The following is a 26,863-nucleotide window of genomic DNA, read 5'->3' as shown; positions in this document are numbered from 1 at the left end:
TGGTTTTACAACTTAGGAAACTTTTATTTTATACTTGCATAATCAACAGGGGTTTTCATTACTGTTGGCCTTACATTCCCTTACGAAAAATAAGTTTATTCAAGTGCGATTACAGGTTCTTCAGTTTGTCCAGGTGAGGCTATTACAGTCTAGTAGCCCACCATACCATCGTACACCAGCAGATGTCATGCTTATTCATAAAACTGCATCCTAGGGGTATAAGAAAGAGTCTGAACATTTATGTAACGATGTAACTGTTTATTATCTTGGCATGCAACTACATGTCATGACCTTTAGACTCATCTCACCAGCTTGCCCTACATATCAGAGCCAAGCATAGCCAAGATACAAGAGCAATAACAAACAAAAAAACTGTAAGAATTGACTGTGCGTTGGCTACATTTCTATATATTCATTCTTGCATTGCCACAAGCAAAAGGGAAAACTTTGCCCGGTGGTATTTAAAAAGAAACAAATGCAATATAAATAATTTCTACTATTATTTCATCAAAAGATATTCCTGACTTTTAGAATCTTTCTCTCTGTGACCATAAATAGCCTCATATATCTGATTATATATCATAAAAATGTGCAGTATGTCCATCTAATGATGGCTCTGGTTATATAAAATGACGGATGCCCATCTTCTATTCATTTACAATTGAATCGAACAATAGATTTGCAAATAAAATGTCTAATACAGACGTAAAAGTATCCAACACATCAGTTCGTTTTTGCAGTTGCATACAGGACAAAAACAAGCATCATCACAACCAAACACGTCCTGCCCCATTATTACAGCTAAGCAAATTTTTAAAATTTAAATGCAAACAAAACTGACATTTCCAAAGGAAAGAAAACTACAGAACTATGGATATAAAACAATAACAATCATAATCCTGATATTAATCCATAAGAGCAGAAAGTAAGTGCTATAGGAGGTGAGTAAAATGCAAGATACAGTGCAGGACACTCACAGCACTGGGGTGTTGTGTGACACAACTACACAATCATGCTTCCTTTGCCAAAGAACCTCTTTGCCAAAGGCAGCATGCATGATACAGGGCTGAGCTGGGCAGATAAACGAGTTGAACATGTACTAATAAGGCTTTGCTGCATCGCAATGGGTGATAAAAAAAGGAAAAAGGCCATTTGATAGCTAGTGAGAAAATTAAAAAGGAAACTTGTATTGTTACCAACCCAGCGCCATTTTTAAAACTCTCATATCGAACAAATAGAATATAAACCAAAATTAAAGGCAAAATTCTTTACATGTACACTAAATCAACAAGATGTTATGCTTATACACACTAGGACTCATCCATTAAAAAATCAACAAATTACTGTATATCGTTCAAAAAAACTGGAAGGTGCAGCTGTAGCATTGCCTGTTGAAAAACACTTTGACTGCAGGAGGCAAAATGAGATTTAATGAGACAGCATTTGAGCCTAGACCAGGAATATTCACTTTACATTTCTCCTTTCAGTGGAAAAGCACTAATACCACATAAGTAAAACCGTGATTAACAGTCTTAAGTGATAATGCATTCATATTCATATTTTGTTCAGGCTTAAGACAATATGCACATTCAAATATACACAAACATAACTGGTCCAGGCAACACATTTAACAAAAGACAAATCAGTGACCGGAGAAAAATATTAAACAAAAAAACAATCCTGTCATAAATGAAATACTTAAATGCTATTTTAAATAGGAGAGCTTTCTATACGCTGTTACACAGTTTTCATCTCCTTTGAGGAACACTACAGTGCACAAAACTACATTAAAACATCTGCTGTTTTGAAGTTATTGTGATTATTTTTCCTCTATTTACTCTTAATCAAGTAGGAAATAATCCTCAAAAACATGTGATGGTTTGTAGATACTGTAGGGTTGATTGTACTTTCAAAATGCTGACCAAACTATTAAAAACTGATACAAAATATCCCAACAACTTCATGGAAGTTAGCAATGTTTTGTAATAAAATAAGGGAAAACGAGAATTTTGGAAAATAAAGAACCCTAAAACTCCATCTAATCATCTGTATTCTTCAAACTGAACTACAGGAATAAACAACAGCAAAAACAAAAACCGAAGTGACCTTTTGACTATTGTAAACAACAGACAGGAACTGGCACTGTATTAGACGTTTCATACACACTAAACAATTCCACATCCTCAAACAAGACTGAACTGTGAAATTCTGTTGTGCTATTTGTTGCTTATAGCTATTAAAGATACAGCTCACCCAAAAATGACCAAAATGCTGTTGTAGTACACGAGTCCAAGTCTAAGGACCATTTATTCATGGTCTTGGTCTTGTCATGGATTCTCTGTCTTGACTCGGACTCGGCCCTCTTCTGGTCTCCGTATTGATTTAGACTCTGCCCTGTTGTGGTGTTTGCTTTGACCCAGATGTGACTCTATTCTGTTCTCTGTCTTGACCCAGACTCAATCCTCTTCTGGTTTCTGTCCTGACTCAGACTCTGCCCTCTTCTGGTCGCTGTCTTGACTAGGATTCAGCCTTCTTCTGGTCTCTGTCTTGAGTCAGACTCGGCCCTCTTCTGGTCTCTGTCTTGAGTCGGACTCTGCCATCTTCTGGTCTCTGTCTTGAGTCGGACTCGGCCGTCTTCTGGTCTCTGTTTTGAGTCGGACTCCGCCCTCTTCTGGTCTCTGTTTTGAGTCGGACTCGGCCCTCTTCTGGTCTCTGTCTTTAGTCGGACTCGGCCCTCTTCTGGTCTCTGTCTTTAGTCGGACTCGGCCCTCTTCTGGTCTCTGTCTTGAGTCGGACTCGGCCCTCTTCTGGTCTCTGTCTTGACTCAGACTCGGCCCTCTTCTGGTCTCGTTATTGATTCAGACACTGCCCTGTTGTGGTGTTTGCTTTGACCCAGATGTGACTCTCTTCTGGTCTCTGTCTTGACCCAGACTCAATCCTCTTCTGGTTTCTGTCCTGACTCAGACTCTGCCCTCTTCTGGTCGCTGTCTTCACTCAGACTCTGCCCTCTTCTGGTCGCTGTCTTGACTAGGATTCAGCCCTCTTCTGGTCGCTGTCTTGACTAGGATTCAGCCTTCTTCTGGTCTCTGTCTTGAGTCGGACTCAGCCCTCTTCTGGTCTCTGTCTTGAGTCGGACTCGGCCCTCTTCTGGTCTCTGTCTTTAGTCAGACTCTGCCTTCTTCTGGTCTCTGTCTTGAGTCGCACTCGGCCCTCTTCTGGTCTCTGTCTTGAGTCGGACTCAGCCCTCTTATGGTCTCTGTCTTGACTCGTACTCGGCCCTCTTCTGGTCTTGGTATTGATTCAGACTCTGCCCTGTTGTGGTGTTTGCTTTAACCCAGATGTGACTCTCTTCTGGTCTCTGTCTTGAGTCGGACTCTGCCCTCTTCTGGTCTCTGTCTTGAGTCGCACTCTGCACTCTTCTGGTCTCTGTCTTGAGTCGGACTCAGCCCTCTTCTGGTCTCTGTCTTTAGTCAGACTCTGCCTTCTTCTGGTCTCTGTCTTGAGTCGCACTCGGCCCTCTTCTGGTCTCTGTCTTGAGTCGGACTCAGCCCTCTTATGGTCTCTGTCTTGACTCGTACTCGGCCCTCTTCTGGTCTTGGTATTGATTCAGACTCTGCCCTGTTGTGGTGTTTGCTTTAACCCAGATGTGACTCTCTTCTGGTCTCTGTCTTGAGTCGGACTCTGCCCTCTTCTGGTCTCTGTCTTGAGTCGCACTCTGCACACTTCTGGTCTCTGTCTTGAGTCGGACTCGGCCCTCTTCTGGTCTCTGTCTTGAGTCGGACTCCGCCCACTTCTGGTCTCTGTCTTTAGTCTGACTTTGCCCTCTTCAGGTCTCTGTCTTGACTCTGATTTGACCCTCTTCTGGTCTCTGTCATTAGTCTGACTCCGCCCTCTTCTGGTCTCTGTCTTGACTCTGATTTGACCCTCTTCTGGTCTCTGTCTTGACCCAGATGTGACTATCTTCTGATTTTAGTCTTGACTTGGAATCAACACTCTTCTGGTCTCTTGTCTTGACTAGGATTCAGCCTTCTTCTGGTCTCTGTCTTGACTCAGACTTGCCCATCTTCTGGTCGCTGTCTTAACTTGGACTCTGCCCTCTTCTGGTGTCTTTTACGACTCTGAGTCAGACTCAACCCTCTTCTGGTCTTGGTCTTGACTCGGCGTAATTATTCAGGGGTGGCCTGGACTTGGACTCGAACAAGCTGATCTCGACTACAACACTGCCAATGGAGGGATTTTCAGTGATTAAGCTGTGATCAGAATGACAGACTTTTAATTTCTGGGTGAACTGTTTCTTTTGAATATTTCTACAAAATATTGATTGATTGCCTGTGAAATGTCTCTTAGAGATACCAGACATATACCACAATGCACACACATACATTTAAACAATGATCAATGAATGTTTTTTTCAAACAATGATGCCCAACAAACAATTAATGCACATGACATTTCAGTGGCTAACACTGCAATACTAATAATAAAAATGCATGTACTATAGATTCCAAGCACCTTGGTTATTCTTAATATATATTGGAAGAGTCTGCTATATAATGATCATACAGTAGATTATGGTTTCCTCAGTGTGCTAAAAGCTAGTGAGAACCGTCACTTCTGTACAGAGTTACGGGACATGGGTAATTGGTTTCCTGGCTTGGAGAGAGTTCTGATTGACTGACGTCGAGAGCTACCTGAGGTGGAGTTGTGACTCAACGTGAACATTCATCCACAAGCAGTGATTAAGAAAAACAAACTGACTCTGAACAGATGATGAGTGATTACAATTACAGGGCATAGCTAGCTCTTATGAAGAGAACACATGAATACAGAAGGCTTTCGGCTGCGTCTCGCTGCCTCGATTGACTCCTATAAGGGCAACTCAACCTTCTACCTAAGGAGGATGGTGGATTCTTGGCATGACCACATGGAATTAGAACATGAGGAGGACTGGTGTTTTCAGCCCCCCTTAGTTCCCGTTTAGCAGCATCTCAGGTCCTGGACTGGGTCGCGGAGGGTCTCCAGGCCTGGGCAAGCATGTCCTCATCTGCATCTTCCCCATACTGAGGTCTCCAGGAGAGAGGGCCTTTCTGTAATGCCATAAAGTCACCATAAGAAAAATCATATATCACAACTCTTATTAATATAAATAAGCTTATCGACTTTTTAAAGGGAAGAGAAAATGCTTCCAAAATGTTTAGTTGTTGATGTCAAAGATTGTGTGTGGTAGGTTGGTACACATTAATCTGTCATACAGTAATATGGCTAATATTAATACAATATCTACAGTTTGTTCTGTAAGGATAAATGAAACTAAAATACTTTGATCTCCTGAGAAACAAACAATACACTGGCATCTTCAAGACACCCCACAGAGGGGTGGTGCAGGAAACGCCTCTCTCACATATGCATCGGTGCCTCGTCTCCTCCCTCCACTGGATTCACTCAAAATGGTCAAGAATATAATGTTCTATATGAATGAAAATAAGATTTACATTCATGTTTGGTTTCATTTGAATAGTTTCAGGGCAAGTGGTACAATGGTCTTAATCTTACTAAAAGATAATACAGATCCTAAGAGTTAAGAGAAACTTTGATCACCGTAGAGAGCAATCCCATGCAAATTACCTTTTGTTCCCATTGAGGTGTAGACCACCCAGGTCTGGGACCTGGCTTAATGCAAATTCCAATTGTTTGTACAGGCCTCCATTTGGAGGATGTCTTTTCTTGGTTTTGTATTTAAAGGATTGCAGCAAAAGGGTCAGGGCGATTCTGTAGTCAGAGGGCCCGTAGTATAGAGTATCTCCACACACTCTGTACTATGTATTTTTCTAATACATCTAACATATTTAATCTCAGTTATGCATTTTACTCTTAGATTCGTCTTTGAGAATTTGATGTCTTGTATTGATTTGATATCGTTGAATTGGCTGTGGAGATAATTGGCATAATACATATTTACCTGACTGATAATAAATTGTTACATTTAATTCATTCTGATTACTCTGAAGTTATTTTCTCAAGTAAATTAAGTTTATGTTTTCCGCAAATCTGTGTCCAGGGTTAAGTGCACATTAGATCTCAGGAGATGAAGCATGGGGCGCATCAGGTGAGATTCTAAATTTCTGACTAACCGCTTGACCTTAGTTTAAGTTGTACTCAGTTACGGGAACCATGTGTATGATTTCAGCTTTAATTAAGTTGTACGTAGTTATAATAACTATTGGGGTCTAGGTTGTAAGGATAAAAGAAACTAGAATACTTTGATCTCCTGAGAGGCAAACAATGCACTGGCATCTTCAGGACACCCCACAGAGGGGTGGTGCGGGAAACGCCTCTCTCACATATGCATCTGTGCCTTTTCATCTCCTCCCTCCACTGGATTCACTCAAACTGGTCAAGAATATAATGTTCTAAATTAATGCAAATAAGATTTACATTCATGTTTGGTTTCATTTGAATAGTTTCAGGGCAAGTGGTACAATGGTCTTAATCTTACTAAAAGATAATACAGATCCTAAGAGTTAAGAGAAACTTTGATCACCGTAGAGAGCAATCCCATGCAAATTACCTTTTGTTCCCATTGAGGTGTAGACCACCCAGGTCTGGGACCTGGCTTAATGCAAATTCCAATTGTTTGTACAGGCCTCCATTTGGAGGATGTCTTTTCTTAGTTTTGTATTTAAAGGATTGCAGCAAAAGGGTCAGCGCGATTCTGTAGTCAGAGTGCCCGTAGTACAGAGTATCTCCACACACTCTGTACTATGTATTTTTCTAATACATCTAATACATTTAATCTCAGGTATGCATTTTACTCTTAGATTCGTCTTTGAGAATTTGATGTCTTGTATTGATTTGATATCGTTGAATTGGCTGTGGAGATAATTGGCATAATACATATTTACCTGACGGATAATAAATTGTTACATTTGATTTATTCGGACTTACTCTGAAGTTATTTTCTCAAGTAGATTAAGTGAAGGCTTATGTTGTCCGCAAATCTGCGTCCAGGGTTAAGTGCACATCAGATCTGGGCCAGGTGCGCGGACCTTACAGTTCCATGGTAAGGATTATGCATTTACACAATTTTCCTTTTCAGCCTATATTATGTTAATTACTTTAAATATTGTTAGGTCTATGCCGTAATAATTATACATTTCAAGATTTTTTTGCTATATTTATAGTTTGTACTATGTTTCGATTGATGTCTTGATGTCTATTGTAAAACCTGTCATAAAGCAAATACAGTGTTCTGTAAACTAGTTCACACCACATCAGACTACACAATACAAAAGCATGAAATATTTATTTCGGACCAAAACTACTTCGCAAATAATGAATTACTCTTTTTTTTATACTCAAAGTTTATACATCTGATGTATACATACATCTGTTATACATCTATCAGCATTCGATAAAAAAGCACATTATTTATCGGCTTTAAGATATCGGCCAAATTTTCTTATCAGGCCGATACCGATAACAGAAAAAATGAGCCGATATGGGCCGATACCGATATGGTGGCCGATATATCGTGCATCCCTAATACATACATCTGTTATACATCTATCAGCATTCGATAAAAAAGCACAAAAAAAAAAACTTTTGGAATAAAACAGATTATTGCTCTACAAGATTTTGGAAATGTTTAGGCAAAGTTCATAGAGAGGTTTTTTGATTTTTGTGTGAAAAATACAGACTTCATTTGAACAAATGCTTGCACAATTTCTTCTTTTTGATGCTTATAAACTTATTCCAAAACTTATTCATATGCAGTTCAAAATTTGATTTAAATTTGATTTGAATGTTTCTCAGCTAGTCACAACTTATTAAATTTTTTTTTTAATAAAAAATTTGCATGCTCACAAAACTAAAATAAAATAAAACTGGCCATAAATTAATTTGAGTTTTTATTTACATTAAATATTATAAACCTTGAAACCACCCATCCTGCATTAAACATGAAAATGGTACCAGAAACTAAAACTAAAATAAAAAACGAAATAAACTGAAACTAGAAAAATGAAACTAAAATAAAAAACTAAAAATACTAAACTGAAATAAAACTAACAGCATGAAAACTAAACTAAACTAAAACATTTTTTAAATATTAGTAAAAATTTAATTAAAACTTCTAAACTATAATAACCTTACTATTTGTATTGTGCTATGTAGTGAATGAGTGAAGAAGGCAGCAATTTTAGACGCAGTATGTCACTTATATTCAGCACTGCAGCTATATATCGTGATAAAAATTGGCAATGTTTTCCTCTCTTTCCACACTGATGCTGCTGACAGTTGTTGTACGAGAAAGTATCTTGACATTGTGCTGATGCTTACATCATTACTACAGCAACCAATGTAGATACACTGGATACAAACAAGCTGATCCGATTTCATCACCCGCAAAATGACAAACAAACAGTCAGCCCCAAAAATAGGGGTTTGAAAACCGAATCAGATTTGTGTGCAGTGTCAACAAAGTTCTTCTTACCTGAATGCCATCTTCTTCATAAGATGGGCTTCCATTCTGTCAGGCAGGTTGTTTTCCAACTGAGAACTTGCTGGATCACAGAAGACTGTAGAGAGGTGGTTGTTCTGGAAGCGGCTTTGCGTTTCCATAGAGTCCTTCAGATCATACAAGCAATTAAACACCAAACAACCCAAAGCAATCTAGGCTTTCAAGACTGAGTCTAAAAGTTACCTCAGAGTTGCAGTCCTGTGTTTCTGTGTCCTCCATGTCCAGAGCAGACAGCTCCAGCTCAATGTCTCTGTCAGGCTCACTCTCCATCCCATCCTTCCCCAGCAGATCTGTGCCCTGCTTTGACCCGCTGCTGAAGGAATTATGCCTTACATGCAGCCCTGACATGGACAGCTGATCGCTGAAACACAGAGACACACACAGTGAGCTCTGAAACGGACCCAAAGCTATGAACACAAATTAATCGGTTCTGTTGTTTGGTGTTCTCAGACTAGAAACTCAATATTGAGATCAGGTGAGAGGTGATCTCCCACTCAGAATCTGCCCTATGAGTAATCATCATTGACACCAAAAAACAATGTTAAAACATTAGAGGACTTAACAGAGAAAAACAGGATTTTTTGTAGGTTAGTCTGTAAGTTATACAATTAAATTGTCTAAAATTTATTTTTAAAGATAAATTCAAATACATTTTAAATACATGTTTTATGTTTAGATTGTATATACACACACTATTCAAAAGTTTACATCAGTATTTTTTTTTACATCAGAAATTTTCACTTTTATTCAGCAAGGACACATTAAATTGATCAAAAGTGAAAGTAAAGACATTTATAATGTTACACAAGATCTCAAATAAATGCTGTTCTGTTGAACTTGTGATTCATCCTGGATCCTGAAACAAATTTATCATGGTTTACAGAAATACCCACACACACACAACATCTTTCTTGAGCAGCAAATCATCATATTAGAAAGATTTCTGAAGGATCATGTGACACTGAAGACTATATGATGAGTAATGATGCTTCCAAAAACATTAAAAAAATTCCTACAACCCAGTGTAAACATTACAAAAACGTATATAAATATATCCTAATAATGCATCTTTATTCAAAAGCATATTTGTTTTTCCATGGTATGGACAACAGAGGTCATTTAAATAAACAAGCATCGGGCTAAAAAAAAGCATCACTGGTGCAAGATACATTGATTAAAATTATTATTTAGATAAGAGTGATCCTGGAGGGCCACTGTCCTGCAGAGTTTAGCTCCATCCCTAATCAAACACACCTGCCTGTAGCTTTCTAGTGATCTTGAAGACATTGATTAGCTTGTTCAGGTGTGTTTGCTTAGGGTTGGAGCTAAACTCTGCAGGACACTGGCCCTCCAGGACTGAAGTTGCCCATCCCTGGTGTAGAATATGGCCCATTTAAGATGACAAACAAATGTAAGATTACAAAAGGAATTTCAAGACAGGTATATACATTAGCTAATTTAAGATATTTGTACATGAATTGCAGCAGGTAGATAAGGACTTGTGGGTGTTGAGGAGACTCTATGAAATGTAAGCCCTCACTGCAGTGTGTAAGAGCTTTGCCAACACAAACAAGAGGAGCTATGTTCCGGCTGCTGCTCTATTTTTAGAACGGTACAGAGGACAGCCAGACGACTATGGCGGGATGGGGTGGGGGTGAAGATGGGGAAACACTGTGAAGACTACTGCTACAATGTTCCTGAAAATCCAGTAAAATTAATGTACAAATGACATTAATAATAATTTGTACATGCACAACTATGTGGTTGCTAAGCTGTTCTGAGTGGTTGCTAGTTGGTTGTGTACTGGCCTAAGTCAACAGGACCCACCCCCAAGTCTTATATATGATATTTCAGTCTCTAGGCTCAGATGTATGCTCAAAGTAAGTCTATGGAATTTTTTGTTGTTGTTTAATATTAAGCATTTGCATTATGAAAAAAAAAAGTTTCTAGATGAGAAATCTCAGTTTGAACTGGTACCTTTCTAGAAAGCTGGAGTGACTAGAAGAGTCAGAACCACGTGGGCCCCATCTGAGGTCACTGTGACCAATATGACAGCTATAGTCTGTAAAGAGAATGGAACATGACTCACTCTCAAAGCCAAAGAAATTCAGAATCAAAAGCATAGAAAGCCATATGAATTCTAACCTCTGAAGTTGACTGAAGTGGTGCCGGAGCACCTCTGCGATGCAGTGGCTTGGACCGGGGCAGTGGTGTGAAAGCCAGTGCGGGAAGCGCGGGAGATGGCTCCCCATTTAGAGATGATGGGCCCCTCTCCAAAAGGAATGATGGGATCTTCTTCTTTCAGTCGCCTATAGGGCTCGAACATGTGCAGCCACCGTTTGCCGCCACTCTCCCCGTCCTGAGGACAGATAATTAGATCGCAATTAGGAATCGTATTACAATCACATTTATGAAGCACTGCTTTGTGTGATGTAACTGTCTATGCTATATTACTTGGTGTGATGTACTTACCCACATGATATAAAGTAATTGATGAAAATGACGATTATCATTTATTTACAATTATCACAACAAAAATTTGAAAATGTGCTATTTAATTTTACAAAAGGGTACTTTTAATGTTTTGTTAGGTAAATGAATCTGCATTACAGTCTCACATTACAGTGAAGTAACTACAGTTCAATCTTGCCAACTCACTGAAGATTTTAGCATGGTGATGGATATGACAATGTTAATGTATTTGGTCTTGGCGGAATAGATCTGCTGCGCTGCTGCTGAATTGCTGCTGCTGTTGGTTATTGCTGTAGTTGTAGATTATTGCTGCTGCTGCAAGCAAGTACAGGAACTTGCTACTGCCAATGCATATGGCGATACGGTGCCGTGAGTATTTAAGACATACTGCTTCTGCACAAATAGCATATAAAATAACCCGTAGCAGATCTATAAAGGTGGAGCTGGGGAAGGTGGAGGGTTTCAGAGAAACTCTGAAAGCGCGCTGCAGGAATCTGTAGTGAATGCTAGCTAGCCATATAAATGCAAGGCAGTAAGCTCATTGGCTGCATATGCAGCATGAACCAATCAGCTGTGCCAAGTTGTTTAACTCTCTGAATATCATCGGTTACATTAACAACCTGTCGCCTGCGCCATCTAGAGTTTCATGACTGAACTATATATTAATGTGTTATATGGTAAGCAAATTTAAAACTAAATCAATGTGAATCTTAAGTGGCTCCACTTGTACCCTGAAAGTGTTCATTTTTAATTCAGTTTAGTTAATTCAGAATCAATAGCAATCTGTTAAAAATAAGCACATTTAAAAGTATTTCACTGTAAATTTGATCTGAAGTGACTCCACTTGTACCATCTATACATTCATTGCTGATTCAATTTGAGGGAATCAGTGGGAATCTATTAAAGAATCAGCATATTTTAAAGTATTTTCATGAGTTCGCTTGCCCATTCAGCCCTGCCATATAATCAGATAATGGTAAATGAGATGGCTTGCTGTCCGCGAAGGAGGCTCGAACCCGAGGCTCAGCTCAAGCCCCGAGTAAGATGGTACTGTGTGGAGGAAAAAGAGAAGAAGGTGAAGTGGAGGGATGCCGAAAGAATTGTCGCAGGAACGGAGCAATGACTGCTGCTTATATACGGTCGTAGCGATGATTGACAGGACTGGATGATTAGGCTCCTCCTGAACATGCGTTGAGAGCTTTAATCAGTGTGAATCTGATCTGAAGTGACTCCAATTGTACCATCTACACATTCATTGTTGATTCAGTTTGAGGGAATCAATAGTAATGTGGTAATTAAAAAACTACATTTAAAAGTATTTCAGTGTGAATTTGATCTGAAGTGACTAAACTTACACCCTCTAAATATTCCCTGTTGATTTAGTCTGAGGGAATTAATATGAATCTATTTAAAGCTGCAGTCCATAACTTCTTTTGGTTAAAAATGATCCAAAATCAATATTTGAGCAAGTACATAACCAGACAGTGTTCAAAACTATCACCTTACTTTAGCCCGATTCACAACGGTTAGCTGATAATAATGTTTTCTAATGAGTGGTATGGGTAGGTTTTCACAGGAAATTCGAGCATGCTGCTGCGTCATTACGTCACGTCTGTAAGCATAAAGAAGTTGTCCCGGCTAATAGGCTATCGCATGTGAGGATCCTGCAGGTGGCGGATCGTTTCTAGCCTTTTCTCACAGCAGTTGGAATAATTAAATTTATCATTTTGATGGCCGATTGAAATTCAGAAAGGATTATGTGTTTATGAAACACATGTGAATTAAATTAAATTATATTCCAGTTATAAATGTGCTTCTGATTACAGATAGCCTGGGATTACACAAGATTTGTATTTTAAAGACAACCAGTTCAAAGGGAGCATAATTTGCTTTTTGGGTTAAAGAATTTCTTAATATGAAATTCGAATGGTATGACAATTAGAGATTAGACTGTTCAGAAATGGAAATCTACACACTAATACACACTATACTCATCACGCAATGTTGTTAACATTAATAATTTGAGAATAAAGTATAACAATAATAATAATTTGCATGGTTTGATAACCGATCTTTAGATTAAATCACCATTGGTAACGCGATTTATTGTAATGCTTTTTTTCCTCAGTTGGTCAGAACAAACGTGGCAGACTTGTTACTTACTTGTTCAGATGACAATATACGGTGAAAATTCTTATTTGGGTCATATATTCCAAGATGTAGGCTAGAATCTGTGATTGCGAAGTACAGTAAATATCCACACCGGTGCGGTGACTGACTGCCACACACACATACTCTTCAGAACATTAGATTAATCCGCGCTGGAGCCGCGCCGACTCACAACTCAGGCAAGGAAGATAATTCCGCACCCAGCTGCAATTGCAGGTTTTCAAACAGAGATGGCGACAAAGAGGCAAAACTTACAGACTGCAGCTTTAAGAATAAGCACATTTAAAAGTATTTCAATGTAAATCTGATCTGAAATGACTCCACAGTTTGAGAGAATCAATCAGTCTGTTAAAGAATAATATTTATATCAATGTGTATTAGTGTATAAGTGTAAAGGTGTTCTGAAGTGAATCCCCTTGCACCTGTTTCATATTAATTTTGACGCCCTTTGAAGGATTCAATAGAAATGTGTTATTGAGTAAGCCGTTATAAAAGTAAATTAGTGCAATTGTGATGCGACCACTTACTAGCTGTTTGGAACAGGAGTGGGTTGACAAATGGTGGGGCTCTGACTCAAATGGGCTGATGGTGCTGCACGACCAGGGCGAATAGTGGGTAAAGCTCTCTTCTCCACCATGACACTTACAAGTCATACGCCCACCACCTACACCCTCAGGATGCTAAAGGAGGAGAAAGAGTGAGATGACAACATTCGATCTCACACCCACCCGTGTGCAACAGGCTGCCAGATTCAAATAAATGGGGGTGGAAAGAAACAATATAAAGTGACTCAGCCTCCGTGGTGCCAAATCTTTCTCTGAGAGTTCATGCGTTTCAAAGCGCTTGTGCGCACACACACAATTTTCAGGACAGAACTGCTTCTTGCTTTGGATTTATCAGTTGCTGAGCAACAGACCCACATAAAATAGCTTAACACACCTCAGAAGGGTGACTGCAGCTTCGGTGCCAAAGTAATTAATTGAAGAAATAACAAATCTGATTTAACGCCACTTTAGCACGGTGCAGACATGTGGTGTAGTTTTCCCATGACACACACCTCTAAAAACACCATATCGGTGGGCCGTACCTCTGGACACACATCCACAGTGAAGACTGGGGAGGACTGGGAGGGCCTGTTCATGTTGCTGTGGGGATGTACCCACTGTTCCTGTTTGTGGCGATAGAGTTCCTCATAGCCAAGAGGAACACGGTTGTACGCGTCCTATACAAAAGACAGAAAATGTTTTTTATCTTCTCCATTCTCATGATGAAACAGCTTAGTCACCTATTTTACTTTTAAAAGTGAAGAATGTGATTTCTGAGCAACCAGCTGTGTGAAAATAATGACTTTTTAAAAACAATTTTCAAATATTCCCCTGTCTTTCATTCCTCGGATACACAGGTAGACACAAGCAAACTCATGCCTTTGATTGAGACAATGTTGTGTGGCTGGACAAACACGCAAACTACAATTCCATTTGAAGCCACTAGTGGCAGAGAAATGACACACTTCACCTTTAAGCCTAATAAATTTACATAAATAAAAATACATAAATTTACATGTAACCAGGCCCAAGTTTCCATATCAATTTACACAGGGAATTCTGCACAAAGCAACAGAACCGTGTCAGACTTCTCCACGTTCACGACAGTACCACGACGGATGCGTGTGCTTCGGTTGACGCATGAGCCGGCATTCTGTCGGAGAACCCGGATGCGCTGTGGCTTGTTTACAAGCAGAGGAATGCACACACGCATACATCGTTTTGCTGTCGTGAATGCGCGTAGAAGTCTGACACGGAAGAGAAGAAATTGTTGAATAAAGTCATTATTTTTGTTTTCTTTGTGCACAAAAAGTATTCTCATAGCTTCATAATATCACAGTTGAACCACTGATGTCACATGGACTATTTTAACATTGTCCTGGCTACTTTTCTGAGCCTGGGAACGTTTCAGTTGCATTGCTGTCTATGCAGGGTCAGAAAGCTCTCTGATTTCATCAAATATATCTTAATTTGTGTTCCAAAGATGAATGAAGGTCTTACGGGTTTGGAACGACACGAGGGTTGGTAATTAATGACGGAATTTTCATTTTTGGGTAAACTATCCCTTTAAGAAATTAAAAATAAAAGCTAATTCAAAATATTGATAAATACTGTTACAGTACATAGATAATAGTAAAATAAATTACATCCACTATCAACAAAATACTGAAATAAAAAAATCTCTAAAATAGACAGATTTATCATGCATCCCTAATTGTTGTATACTGATATTTAAGCTATATGAAGAGATTTTGGACCAATGGCCTTCCTAGCACAACAGAAACCAAAGGACTGTAAAAAAATTACTATGGAAGAGAATTTTCAACTGACACTCTTTCATCAAACATGAATGAGCCTGTAAGACATGAGATAATAAAACCTGCCCTGTGCATTGCCGCTCTCTGCTCCGCTGTGCTGCAGTAGGGGCTGTCCAGCGAGTTGAAGCGCTCCCGGAGGGGAGGCTGGTAGACGGTGGAATGAAAAACCTCCGGAGGGAGAGAGTTACTCCTCCCGCCATCCCTGGGATACAGCGGCGGCCTCCACATGCGCCTGCTGTCATAGACTGGGGTGTACATGCCATGTGCGTGGGACATAGAGGTGTAGGTCGAGGGTTGCCCATACGGAGCGGGGCCTAATCTGTCTGCAGGAGGAATAGAGGGGTGCTGATCTGGGTATAGAGGGCCCACGGAAGGGGGTAACAAGGATTCGGGCACGTTGCTGGAACGATGGAAACGAGCGTTGCATGACTTGTGAGGAGGAACTGTGGAAAACAGATCAGAGTGAGTGTAATGGAAGATTACATGCCACAAGAGAGTGATTCAGGATATGACACTTACAGGCAGGTTGGTGGTAGGGTGACAGGTCATATGGTCTCTGGTCCTGAGAGTAGTAAATCTTAGGATGAGCTCTCGTGAGGACAGGCCCATGTTTGAGGAGACCACAGTCGTCCTCTGTACACAATCCCGAAGCTATCGCAGAGGACTGGCTCCGACTGATGGGAATTCTGGAAGAAAAATAAGAAACAATAAGAATTTCCATGAGAACCAAAGGTGAGCAAAGGCATCTAATTTAAAGAATCTTACAAAGAAATGGCACATTCATATTTCTAAATGAAAAAAAAATAAGGCTGTAAGTTGATTACATTTTTATATAATCTTAAGAATTTTACTTAATATTTTTTATTAATAAAATTGTATTAATGTTTTTCACTGTTCGCACGTAAACACATTCAATTAAATAACAGGCCCATGTGTAATTATTTTCATCTGTAATTTGTGTTGATGACAATCATACCGTAAATTTCTAGGTAAATCATACCGTAAAGCAGTAATCCTCACTCAACTTGTGCAAAAAACACTAATAAAAATGCAATCACTTTCTTCATGGACTTAATCTTACATGTGTAAAGTTGTTTTTGTTAAGTTCACTTAAATTATAAGTTATTTTTTAAAGTATAATAAATGTTAATTTATTATACTTCTAGTCACTCCACAATTGATAGCTCTCAATTATACTGTAATGCTGAATGGCTATAGTTAATGGCTAAATATTAGGGGGAAAAACTATTTCAGTAGAGACATCAAAAGATGCCATTAAACAAATATAAAAAATATACTGACTTTATGTTGTTTCTACATTCATTTGAATATTGAATGTGAAATTATTGCAATATAAAAGTATATTTAAAAACTTTAATGTTAGGTGGGATTAACTGCAAATACATTTTTTTAATCGAATGACAGCACTAATATATATATATGAATTCAATGGGTCATCTTGTTAATGCTATAAATTAATTACAATAATAAAAGAAAATTTCATCATGAACATACATGAACAACAATATCACATTAAACCACAGAAATTACAAAATGACATTTCCCTTACATTCAACTTCCAAAAGTGCATTCATGTTTGCCATGTTACATTCATTTAATTGACTAGTGTTATACGCTGTATTAACAAAAACATTAATGGCATTAATAATCACACTTATACTGACAAGCTATGGAATAATCGAATGTGACTCAACTGCGATTATGAAGGCGATATAGCAGTGATCTACGGCTCTGTGTATTAAATGCCGCTCCATCTGAAAGCACGTGATGGAGATTTACTATTAATCACAGAACTGTCATTACTGACGAGATGCGCATGACAATCACATGCGATTTATCGTGCAGCCCTAAGTTTGTTTGTTGATCATGAAGTACAAAATAGATGAGGAAAACTAGGATGCCGGGTGTATTCAAAGCACCACCATTACTGTCTACAGTGCGTGGAATGGTGCGCTGTGATTGGTTGAGCGGCTATATCGCATTCTGCAGAGAAGGGAGACTGGCGTTTGTTGCGGTTTGGAAAGAAAGGGAGAAAACATGACAGAATAACTCGGCGGATATCGCATTTTGCATAAAATTAAAAATGGACCAGATACAATACTGGTTTTGGCGGAAACTCAAATATTTTTTTTAATGGCGTTTATCGCGTTTTGGAACCAAACTCTTCAAATACATTACTAGAGCAAAATACTATTCTCCCATAACATAAAAAATGAGTATTTATAAGAAGAAGAAGAAAAAGAAGAAGAAGAATTTTACAGAACAACAGTAAAATTACAATAGTAATATATTTGGTTGTCTTAATATCTTCGCATTCAAATGTTTGCATTCACATGCCCTATTTTGCAATTGAAATGGAACGGTTATCTGATTTTTGCAGGAAAGCGACAAATTTGTATCCTTGACAATCGCAAGTCCAAGCCCTTTGAAGAGCGATACACATGTCTCCTCAACAAGCCAGATGATTTGAGGCATCATTCATGTCTCTGGCACAAACGCTGCAGGAGCTATGCACCGAAGTTGAATATTCAGAGTTTATTCAAATTTGTAAGTCAGAGCTTCAGTAATAGTGAAGCACACTTACTGTTCTAGGCTGGCAGCAGGCAGTCCGTTAGCACTATTGGGGAGAGTTTTGTCCTCCTGGTGGTCTCCTCCTCTTGGGATGAGCTGAGTAGGAGACGCATCCTCTGGGACGCCTTTCTCGTGGTTCTTCACCTCTGACCCTGGGACTGCTCCTTTGGTGCCGGTTTTGGGCATAACCGCTGGAACTGACGGGAAGAGCCTCACCGCCCCGCTGGGTTTCCTATTCCTCATTCTGTGCCTGAAAGAGACAGAAAGATGTGGAGAGAACATAAGAGAGGAGGGGAGGAAATGGGGTGACGGGAGGGAGGTACGGCAGATCCTGGCACAGTCATGCCAGTGTTCTGTAAAGTGTGCTGTTGTGTTGGTGGGATCGCGTGGATGAGCTTGAATAAGAATGAGGAACAGGAGACGTGGGAAGGCGGAGAGGTGCGTGTGTGCCAGTGCTCTTTTGTGCATTACAGCACGAGACTGGCTAGTTATGGTCATCAAGATTGTGTGTATGTGTGTGAAAGAGTGTGTGTTCTCACTTCTCGAGCTCCTCCTGCGTGTGGGCAAAAGTGCAACTGGCCCCTCTTGGGCAGCCGCCCTGCTGCCGTAAGTCCCTGCACATACTCGTCTTGTACTTGCAGTTGGGTTGAGCCTGAAAAAGGAGAACAGAATACATTTCAGACTGTTTCAGAATGATGAATAAATAATCTGGTTATAGGTTGCCCTTTCATAGTTTAGGAAACTTGAGTATCAAAATTCCTTGGGAGAAACAAAAATAGATACAACTGAGTCAATAGTTGACATACAGTATGAGTGCAGAGCTATTAAACTAATGTGTCTGTGATTATTTGTGGCCTGCTGTATCATTTGAAGTTGTTTTCACCAAGAAATCTATTTATTTCTACACACATTCTAAATATATCAGAGCTTTATGCTCTAAGGGAAAATCTCTGTTTTCAAATTATATGATTATTATGTTTGTACACCAAACCGTGTATAATAATTTAATGTCAAAAAAACTTTTTTTTTCTTACATATAATTTGAATATTTATTTAAATATACATTAAATAATACATCAATAATTAAAGTATTTTAAAAACAAGATATTTCAATTAATTATAAATAAATAATACATACAATATTATATACACTACAGTTAAAAGGTTAGGGGTCTATAAGTTTTTTTTTCATAAATTAATACTTTGTTTCAACAAGAAGACATTAAATTGATCAAAAGTGACAGTAAAGACATTTATAATGTGACAAAACATTTCTATTTCAAATAAATACAGTTCTGTTATTTTTGTCTTTCTATTTATCAGAGCAGCACAACAGTTTTCACCATTCATAATAAGAATAAGAAATGAATAAGAAATGTTTCTTGATTTCTGGAGGATCATGTGACACTGAAGACTGGAGTGATGATGCAGAAAATACAGCTGCGCATCACAGGAATAAATTACATTTTAAAATACATTTAAATAGAAAACAGTTATTTTAAATTGTAATAATATTTCACAATATTATGTTTTTATTGTATTTTTGATCAATTTATAAGAAACTTTTTTTCAAAACACACACACACACACAGCTATATATATATATATATATATATTAGAAATCTTTTAATTATATAAAAAATTATATAAATAAATATAAATATATATATATATATATATATATATGAATTAATTATATAAATATTATTTATTATTAAATATGTTATTAAATATATATTGTGAGTATGTTTAATTATATATTTAAATGTATCGATTGACATTAGAAGAACACTGGATTACTTTAGACATATCATTAGATGACAAGTGTGGCGAGGGGGGAGTGGTTCAGCGAGGTTTGCACCGGGAGAGAGAGGCAGGAGACGAGCGTAAGTAGGTCAAGCGCAAATGATAAACACCTGTGTCTCGTTTCAGTAATTGGTGTGGAGAGACCAGATAAAAGGGGCCACCTGGAGCATGTAAAGGGAGAGACTGACTGGGAACTCAAGCCACACAGGGAGACTGGTTGCGGGAGCCGGAATTGTATGCAGATTTATATTCTGAGTTATTTAATAAGTGATTGAAAGCGCAGTGGGCACCACTTCTTTTGTTTGTGCCAGAGAACCTCAAATAAAGCACGAGTCCCAATCACGCGGACCCTGTCTTCCTTCCACCCTCTTGAACCTTATCACAACAAGCTCTTTAAAAAAAATCCGCTTTTTTTATGTTTTTCGGCAAAAAAACATACATTGGGCAATTTTATAACAGAAGATTACATTTTGGTAAGCTTCACTCTTTTTATTTTTTTTAACCAACCCTCTGATGATCGTTCAAACTTTTTTGTGCTATAACTTAACGATATATTTAAAGTGAAAATGACGTCACACTTTCAACTATCAGGCCATGTCCACACGTACACGGGTATTTTTAAAAACGGAGTTTTTCGTTCTTCCATTTAAAAAAAAAATCTCAGTCCACATGAAAACGCAAACGCATGCTATGAAGCACTGTCAAGAGCATGCCAAACCATCAGGTGGCTATATAATCTCAACCGTAAAGCCATGTTGGCCAATCAGAAGCCTGAAAAAGTCTCCTGTAGGTGGAGATAACAGCGCAGGCGCCGACGTCACAAGCCAAAAATTCCGGTTTCGCCGTCTACATGATAACACTGCACAGTTTTTTAAATTCTTCACCCTGGCAGGCGTTTTCAAAAATGTTCGGTTTCAGTGAACTGGTGCTGCGTTTTGCGTGTGGACGTACGGCCAAACCGAGTAGAAAAAGCTGCAGTTTTAAAAATAACCGCGTTCGTTTGGGGAGGGCCTCAGAAGAAGACCGTTGAATGACAGGTATATCTGTCAAAAACAATATTAAACGGTGTCAGAACATCATTCATTGTTTGACTTTTGCTGATAAAATTTAAAAAAAATTAAAATGTTTCGGGCAGCTGTACTTAAAGTGACATGGATTGGAAACAGTGCAGAGAGAGCTCATGCTGTACCTGGGGGCTTTCATTGCTCTTTTTGCAGAAGTTTTGGATGAATTCCACCAGTCCGTGGACAACAACCTTCACAGCCAATAACACACTCTCCAGCTCTGTCCAGGATGGAGAGGCCGCATCTACACACACACACACACACACAGGTTATTGCTATGTAATCTGCTTGCGTTTGCATCTCTGTGGAAGTGTGAGTGCGCATCCTCACCAGGGTTGTGGTCGATGCCGGCTAGCCGCTCGAGAGGAGCTCTGAGGCTGTTGAGGTTGGCTGGGTCTCCTGTTCTCTGCAGGATTATGGTGAGCTCCTGCACGCTCTTTGCAAAGGATTCTGGGGATTGAAGCTGTGGCGATGGGGTGGAAAGGACGAATGCATTAAGATGTGTAGCAAAGCGACAAAAATGCCAAACACATTCAACAAAAATCTATACATAATTGCTTTACTATATTTTTGCACTACTGGTCAAAAGTTTGGAATAATTATGATTTTTAATTTTTTTTGGGAAAGAAGTCTCTTAAGCTCACCAAAGCTGCATTTATTTGACAAAAAATACAGTAAAAACAGTAATTTTGTAAAATATTATAACAATTATAAAACGTTAAATGTCAATTCCGTTTTCTATGTCAATATACTGTCAAATTAATATTATTTCACATGTGTCACATGATCCTTCAGAAATCATTCTGCTACGATTTAATATAATTTTCTGCTCAAGAATTTTTCTTTACCATTATCTCTATTGAAAACAGTTGTGCTGCTTCATATTTTTGGCGAAACCTTGATACAATACCATTCAAAAGTTTGGTGTAAAAATACTTGTATTTAGCAGGAATGCACTAAATTGCTTGAAAAATATTTGTTTAATTTTATTTATCAAAGAATCCTAAAACAATTATCACAGTTCCTGCAAAAAAGTAAACAGAAAAAAATGTTTTCAACATTGATAATTTCAGCTGTGCCAACACAGGAATAAATTACAATTTAAAAAAAATATAAATAAAAATTATATATACAGTATATATTGAAATATTATTAGTTTACATACATATGTAAACTGTATATATATATATATATATATAAATATATTAGGGATGTGCATCTCCATAATGAGGCCGATGCAATACGCATCTCGATGCATAGCCAACGATACGATACATTAAAGATACATATGAAGCAGCTACCGATGCGATGCAATACGATTCACCCCTATTACGATGCAGTGCGATCCAATTTCGATTAGATTCGATTCAACACAATGCGATTCGATGCAATACGATGCAATGGAAAATATATGATCACTTCTAATGCCTCGAGGCCTGTTTCATAAAACAAGTTTACCAAATGAGTCAGGCTTATTTCAGTTAGTCTGACTCATTGTCAAATGATTTGGTTCCATGAAGCAAATTTAACATAGGCCTGGACCAAGCTCTGACTCTCTCGCATACTATTATTTGACTTTTCTTTTTTTTTTTTTTTACAGTTTCTAGCCATGCAGCCTTTCTCTCTAGTTTTATTACAGCTGTACCTTTTATAGTTAGCAAAACAGATAGCAGAACATTAGAACATTTCAATCTAAAATAGCTCTTTAAAGCATTAAAATAACTAAATTAAAAGTTAAAATCACTGAATTAAAAATGATACAAAATGTGTTGTGATTGGTTAGCTGGGCCAGTGTGTGTTGTGATTGGTTAGCTGGGCCAGTGTGTGCTGTGATTGGTTAGCTGGGCCAGTGTGTGCTGTGATTGGCAGCACTCGGCGGCTGGTTGGGAAATGTCACACCCCTTATCATAACCGCCTGCGAACTTCAGTGTAAATATTGCGTCAATATCAAATCAATTTGAGCGCGATTTAAACCCAGATGATTGTAACCACTCTAAGTTCGTCTGGCTTGGGAAAGCTAGCGTGTCTCCGACATAGTGATGACACTCGTTGCCTTCTCTAGTGCAGCTCAACCAGGTCTCGTTTCATTCGTCGGTATTTGTGATATCACAAATCCCGGAAAATATGCGTTGTAGTCCAAACGAGTCGTTCGTTGTAGTTTTTGAAAAGTGATTTCTGTTAAATAAAATATCTCCTTTTGAAGTGGACTTTGAGCTTTGTAACTTTCAGTGGTGGAGGTAACGAATTACAACTACTCACGTTACTGTAATTAAGTAGTTTTTTCGGGTACTTGTACTTTTTTGAGTATATTTTTAAAGCTGTACTTTTACTTGTACTTAAGTACAAATTAAGCAAAATAATCTACTTCGTTACTTTTAAATCATAGTCCGTTACTGAGTACGCCCACAATTTGAAAATTAGCCCATAAATTACTCATCCTCAAATCATCCTAGGTGTATATGTCTTTCTTCTTTCAGATGAATCCAGTCTGAGTTATATTAAAAATTGTCTTTGATCTTTCAAGCTGTTTCATGGCACTCAGCAGGTGTTTCATGCATCAGTCCAAAAGCAGTTAAATAAAATGCGCCCATCCATAAAAAAAAAAGTGTCTCACACGGCTCCGGGGGGTGAACAAAGGCCTTCTGCTATGAGCAAGAGGTGGAGAGGAGGTGCACCACAATAAAACCCCACCCTTTATTCAATATTCCATTTCATTTGGAAATACATCACAACACTGAAGTCAGTTGCAACTTCCGGTTCCCGAGTACTTTGATATTGATATTTTTCAAGGTATTGAAGTTAGAAATTCCTGTATCATGACCACTAATTCACGTACTTTGTCAACAAGATAAAAGTGGGTTTTGTTCAAAGATATTATACACATAGATCTTTGATATGAATGAATATTTTTTGGTAATTCATCAAATATCTTTTTTGCGTGAACTTAATTTGTCGTTTATGGAACCGCTTTCACCACAATTGATTTGTTAGATTCACACAGAAGTAGTGGTGATGAGAAACGCGCTTGAGAAACAGCTCAGAGAGGAGAAATCAATCTACATATAAAATATTGGTCACAGATTATTGGTCACTTTCTAAATAATAAAAGTATAGCGCATCCACTAGTAATTATATATAAATAAATAGGTTTTTACCGATGCAAATAAGTTAGAAACGATGCATCGTGATACAAATGCCAACTTGTAGCCGATGCACACTTTTTCAAATCGATGCATTGCATCGTTAACTTTTATGCCGATGCACTGATCCGAATTAGTGAATCTTCCCATTCCTTATATATATATATATAATTTTTTTTTATTTTTTTTTATTATTTTTTTTTTTACTATTATTATTTTTAGGAAATAAATGCAGACATGGTGAGCATGAAAATTAAGAGCATTCAAAAATCGTATTATTGTTATTAAAATCTTTAAATTATTATGTGATATATTATATTTAATAAATTATATTATATTATATTTATTCTCATTTTGATGATTTATGCAATATACATGCGGTACCTTGTCTATGATTGACTGCATGTGAGATTTGTGCATGAGATCCCCGTACAGCAGAGACGACCACTGCTCCGGTGAGATACGCAGTCCTGCTTCCATGGCGATGTGAATGATCTGAGCGTCGTGTTCACGGCGCAGGGCTTCATACGTGCGAAACTCCTCTTTGAGCTGCATGAGTGAGGAATCTTCGTCACGTTTGGTCACCTGAAAAGAGATCAAGAGAAATGCCTGTCGCTGTGCATATATAAATTTAGCACAGGCCCCTATAGTTAACACACTCAACTGAGCCAAACAAACACTGCTGATGTAAATGATCTCATTAAGTTCCTGATTTCATAAGGTGCCACGGTAAATCAAGCTCCAGCTCATATACAAATATCAAGCAGTCTGGATGCATATCAAGAGTTTATTAGATATTCCCATTGCCAAGCACTTTATATCCACATAATATCATGTTACAGCAGGCTTAACACATCAGATAACTCTTTTCCTGACTAGTCGACATAGATGGAGTACTGAGCGTAATAGCTGTTAAGTGATCAGCGGTTTTAGCGCATTTGCTGCATGAAGCTGATTTTAGCTCTGACCTTAAAGCAGGAGGCACGGTACAGCAGCTGCACTACATGACCAATGCTGGTCTTAGACGCCTGAGGGAACCGTGCTTCCAGTTTCTGCACCACAAACAGCACCAGAACCTTCCGCGAGAGAGCAGAGCCGTCCTCCAGAGCCAGCAGCACCAGCTTCAGAGCGTCTTCCTGCATGGCTGCAATACATATACGGACAGAGACACATAGTTAGTGTTGAGATGGATCAATGTGTGCTTGGTCACGTCAGATGAACGGATTCATGCTCTGAATGTTCTCAGACTAGAAAACTCAAATGAGATCAGATGGGAAAATCTGTGTTTTCCCAGTCAGAATCTGCCCTATGAGTAATCATCATTGACAGCCAAGCACAAACACACATTTGGATATTCCCTTTACATGCATTAAAGTAATATTTCGCATTATTTACAACTTGCAACTAGTGACAGACAACATTATCAGCCAGGCAGATTCTATTTGGCATTTTGAGATGATCAGAATCAGCTATGTAAAAATATTTTCATTACCTAAAATAAATGTTAAAAAAATTGCAATTTACAAACAAAATACTAAATAAAATCATTTGTAAAAAAAATCAAGAAACATTTCTTATTATTATCAATGTTGGAAACAGCTTTTGCTGCTTTATAGTTTTGTGTAAACATCATAAATGTTTTTCACGTGAACTTTCAAAAGAACAGCATTTATTTGAAACAGAAATATTTTGGAAACATTATAAATATCTTTACTGTCACTTTTGATCAATTTGATGCATCCTTGACAAATAAAAGCATTAATTTCTTTAAAAATAAAATAAAATCTTTCAGACTTCAAACTTCTGAATGGTATTTTATATATTATATTATTTTTTTTAAATCATATAAAATAAAAACCAATAAAACTACAAAACATATTTGACATAAAAAAACTATAATAGCGCTCCAGCAATTTTAGCCACTTTAGACATTAGGACAAACATTGCTCACCTTAGTCTACTAATCTACCGACAGACTTGTCAATAAATAATACATTTTCTTTTTTTGTGTAAATCTCATTCACGGTCATTACATTTTTTATTATGTGTTATCTGCATTATACCCTGCTCTCTAGATATCACTATCAGCATTGACCTTTGAAAAAGAGTTGACACTTTTAAAAGAAGAAATACGAACTCAGCACAAAACGCAGCTGTAAAGTCATCTTATTGTCCTTTTGAAGTGGAACTACTTTTCCAAAGCTTCTGGTCATGTGCTACAGATATAATTCCAGAACCCTGCTCCTTTATGTCACACCCCTTCCACTTTCCTTCTTAGCATCCTCTTGCAAATGAAAGTAATCAGATTTACTTTTTTCTGGTCATGACATGAATTGAAGTTGTAAATAACCCAAAATATGTGAAAATAACCAGGTATGTATCTTGAATGATGAATAATAAAATGAATTAGTGCAAAGAAATGTTACAACACGTGTATGCAACTCACCAGGTCCTAGAAACTGGCAGCCGCGTGCCCGCACAGCGGCCCATAGGTTAGCGGAGAGCTGCTGTGGGTTCTGGTGCTGCAGGATCAGTTCAGTGACGGTGCGCTCACCCAGAGATCTGCATGCCCGGACTGCACGCATTCGCCCCTCCTCCTCAACCAGCTGGCAGTTCACCAGGGTCACCAGCTTCCTCTGCATGGGTCTACTGAGCGTGCTCTGACTGAGGGTCACTACACCTGTGTGGGAGAGGAAAATGCATGCTTACATATATATATATATATATATATATATATATA

At 38.2% G+C, this 26,863-nt stretch overlaps 1 protein-coding gene and 1 long non-coding RNA gene across 5 annotated transcripts in view; both read right to left on the bottom strand.

Annotated features, from left to right (window-relative positions):
• Positions 1 to 243: 243 nt before the first annotated feature.
• LOC107595547 (uncharacterized) lies at positions 244 to 3,148 on the bottom strand. Its single transcript, XR_001610276.1, has 2 exons — positions 2,627 to 3,148; positions 244 to 2,295 (listed from the first exon to the last, which is right to left on the bottom strand). It is a non-coding gene; the product is annotated as an uncharacterized lncRNA (long non-coding RNA).
• Positions 3,149 to 3,723: 575 nt separating this feature from the next.
• LOC107595546 (roquin-2-like) overlaps positions 3,724 to 26,863 on the bottom strand; it is a 38,027-nt gene continuing 14,887 nt past the window's right edge. For 3 of the 4 annotated variants that reach the window (XM_016285977.1, XM_016285975.1, XM_016285976.1), the window contains exons 4-19: positions 26,570 to 26,803; positions 25,092 to 25,267; positions 24,508 to 24,708; positions 21,314 to 21,446; positions 21,109 to 21,227; positions 18,653 to 18,765; positions 18,127 to 18,363; positions 16,041 to 16,207; positions 15,588 to 15,964; positions 14,217 to 14,381; positions 13,687 to 13,839; positions 10,664 to 10,877; positions 10,496 to 10,580; positions 8,702 to 8,879; positions 8,492 to 8,625; positions 3,724 to 5,087 (exon numbers count right to left, since the gene is read on the bottom strand). In XM_016285977.1, coding sequence (XP_016141463.1) covers positions 4,967 to 5,087; positions 8,492 to 8,625; positions 8,702 to 8,879; positions 10,496 to 10,580; positions 10,664 to 10,877; positions 13,687 to 13,839; positions 14,217 to 14,381; positions 15,588 to 15,964; positions 16,041 to 16,207; positions 18,127 to 18,363; positions 18,653 to 18,765; positions 21,109 to 21,227; positions 21,314 to 21,446; positions 24,508 to 24,708; positions 25,092 to 25,267; positions 26,570 to 26,803 — 2,807 coding nt within the window. In that variant the 3' untranslated portion in view covers positions 3,724 to 4,966. The remainder of the gene's footprint in view (positions 5,088 to 8,491; positions 8,626 to 8,701; positions 8,880 to 10,495; positions 10,581 to 10,663; positions 10,878 to 13,686; positions 13,840 to 14,216; positions 14,382 to 15,587; positions 15,965 to 16,040; positions 16,208 to 18,126; positions 18,364 to 18,652; positions 18,766 to 21,108; positions 21,228 to 21,313; positions 21,447 to 24,507; positions 24,709 to 25,091; positions 25,268 to 26,569; positions 26,804 to 26,863) is intronic. The other variant, XM_016285978.1, reaches the window with a different exon arrangement.

The sequence above is a fragment of the Sinocyclocheilus grahami genome, unplaced genomic scaffold (genome assembly GCF_001515645.1).
Source record: "Sinocyclocheilus grahami isolate Dianchi unplaced genomic scaffold, SAMN03320097.WGS_v1.1 scaffold204.1, whole genome shotgun sequence".
Classification (NCBI taxonomy): domain Eukaryota; kingdom Metazoa; phylum Chordata; class Actinopteri; order Cypriniformes; family Cyprinidae; genus Sinocyclocheilus; species Sinocyclocheilus grahami.
Note: the sequence above shows the minus strand (reverse complement) of the source record. Positions and strands in the feature narration are given on the sequence as shown.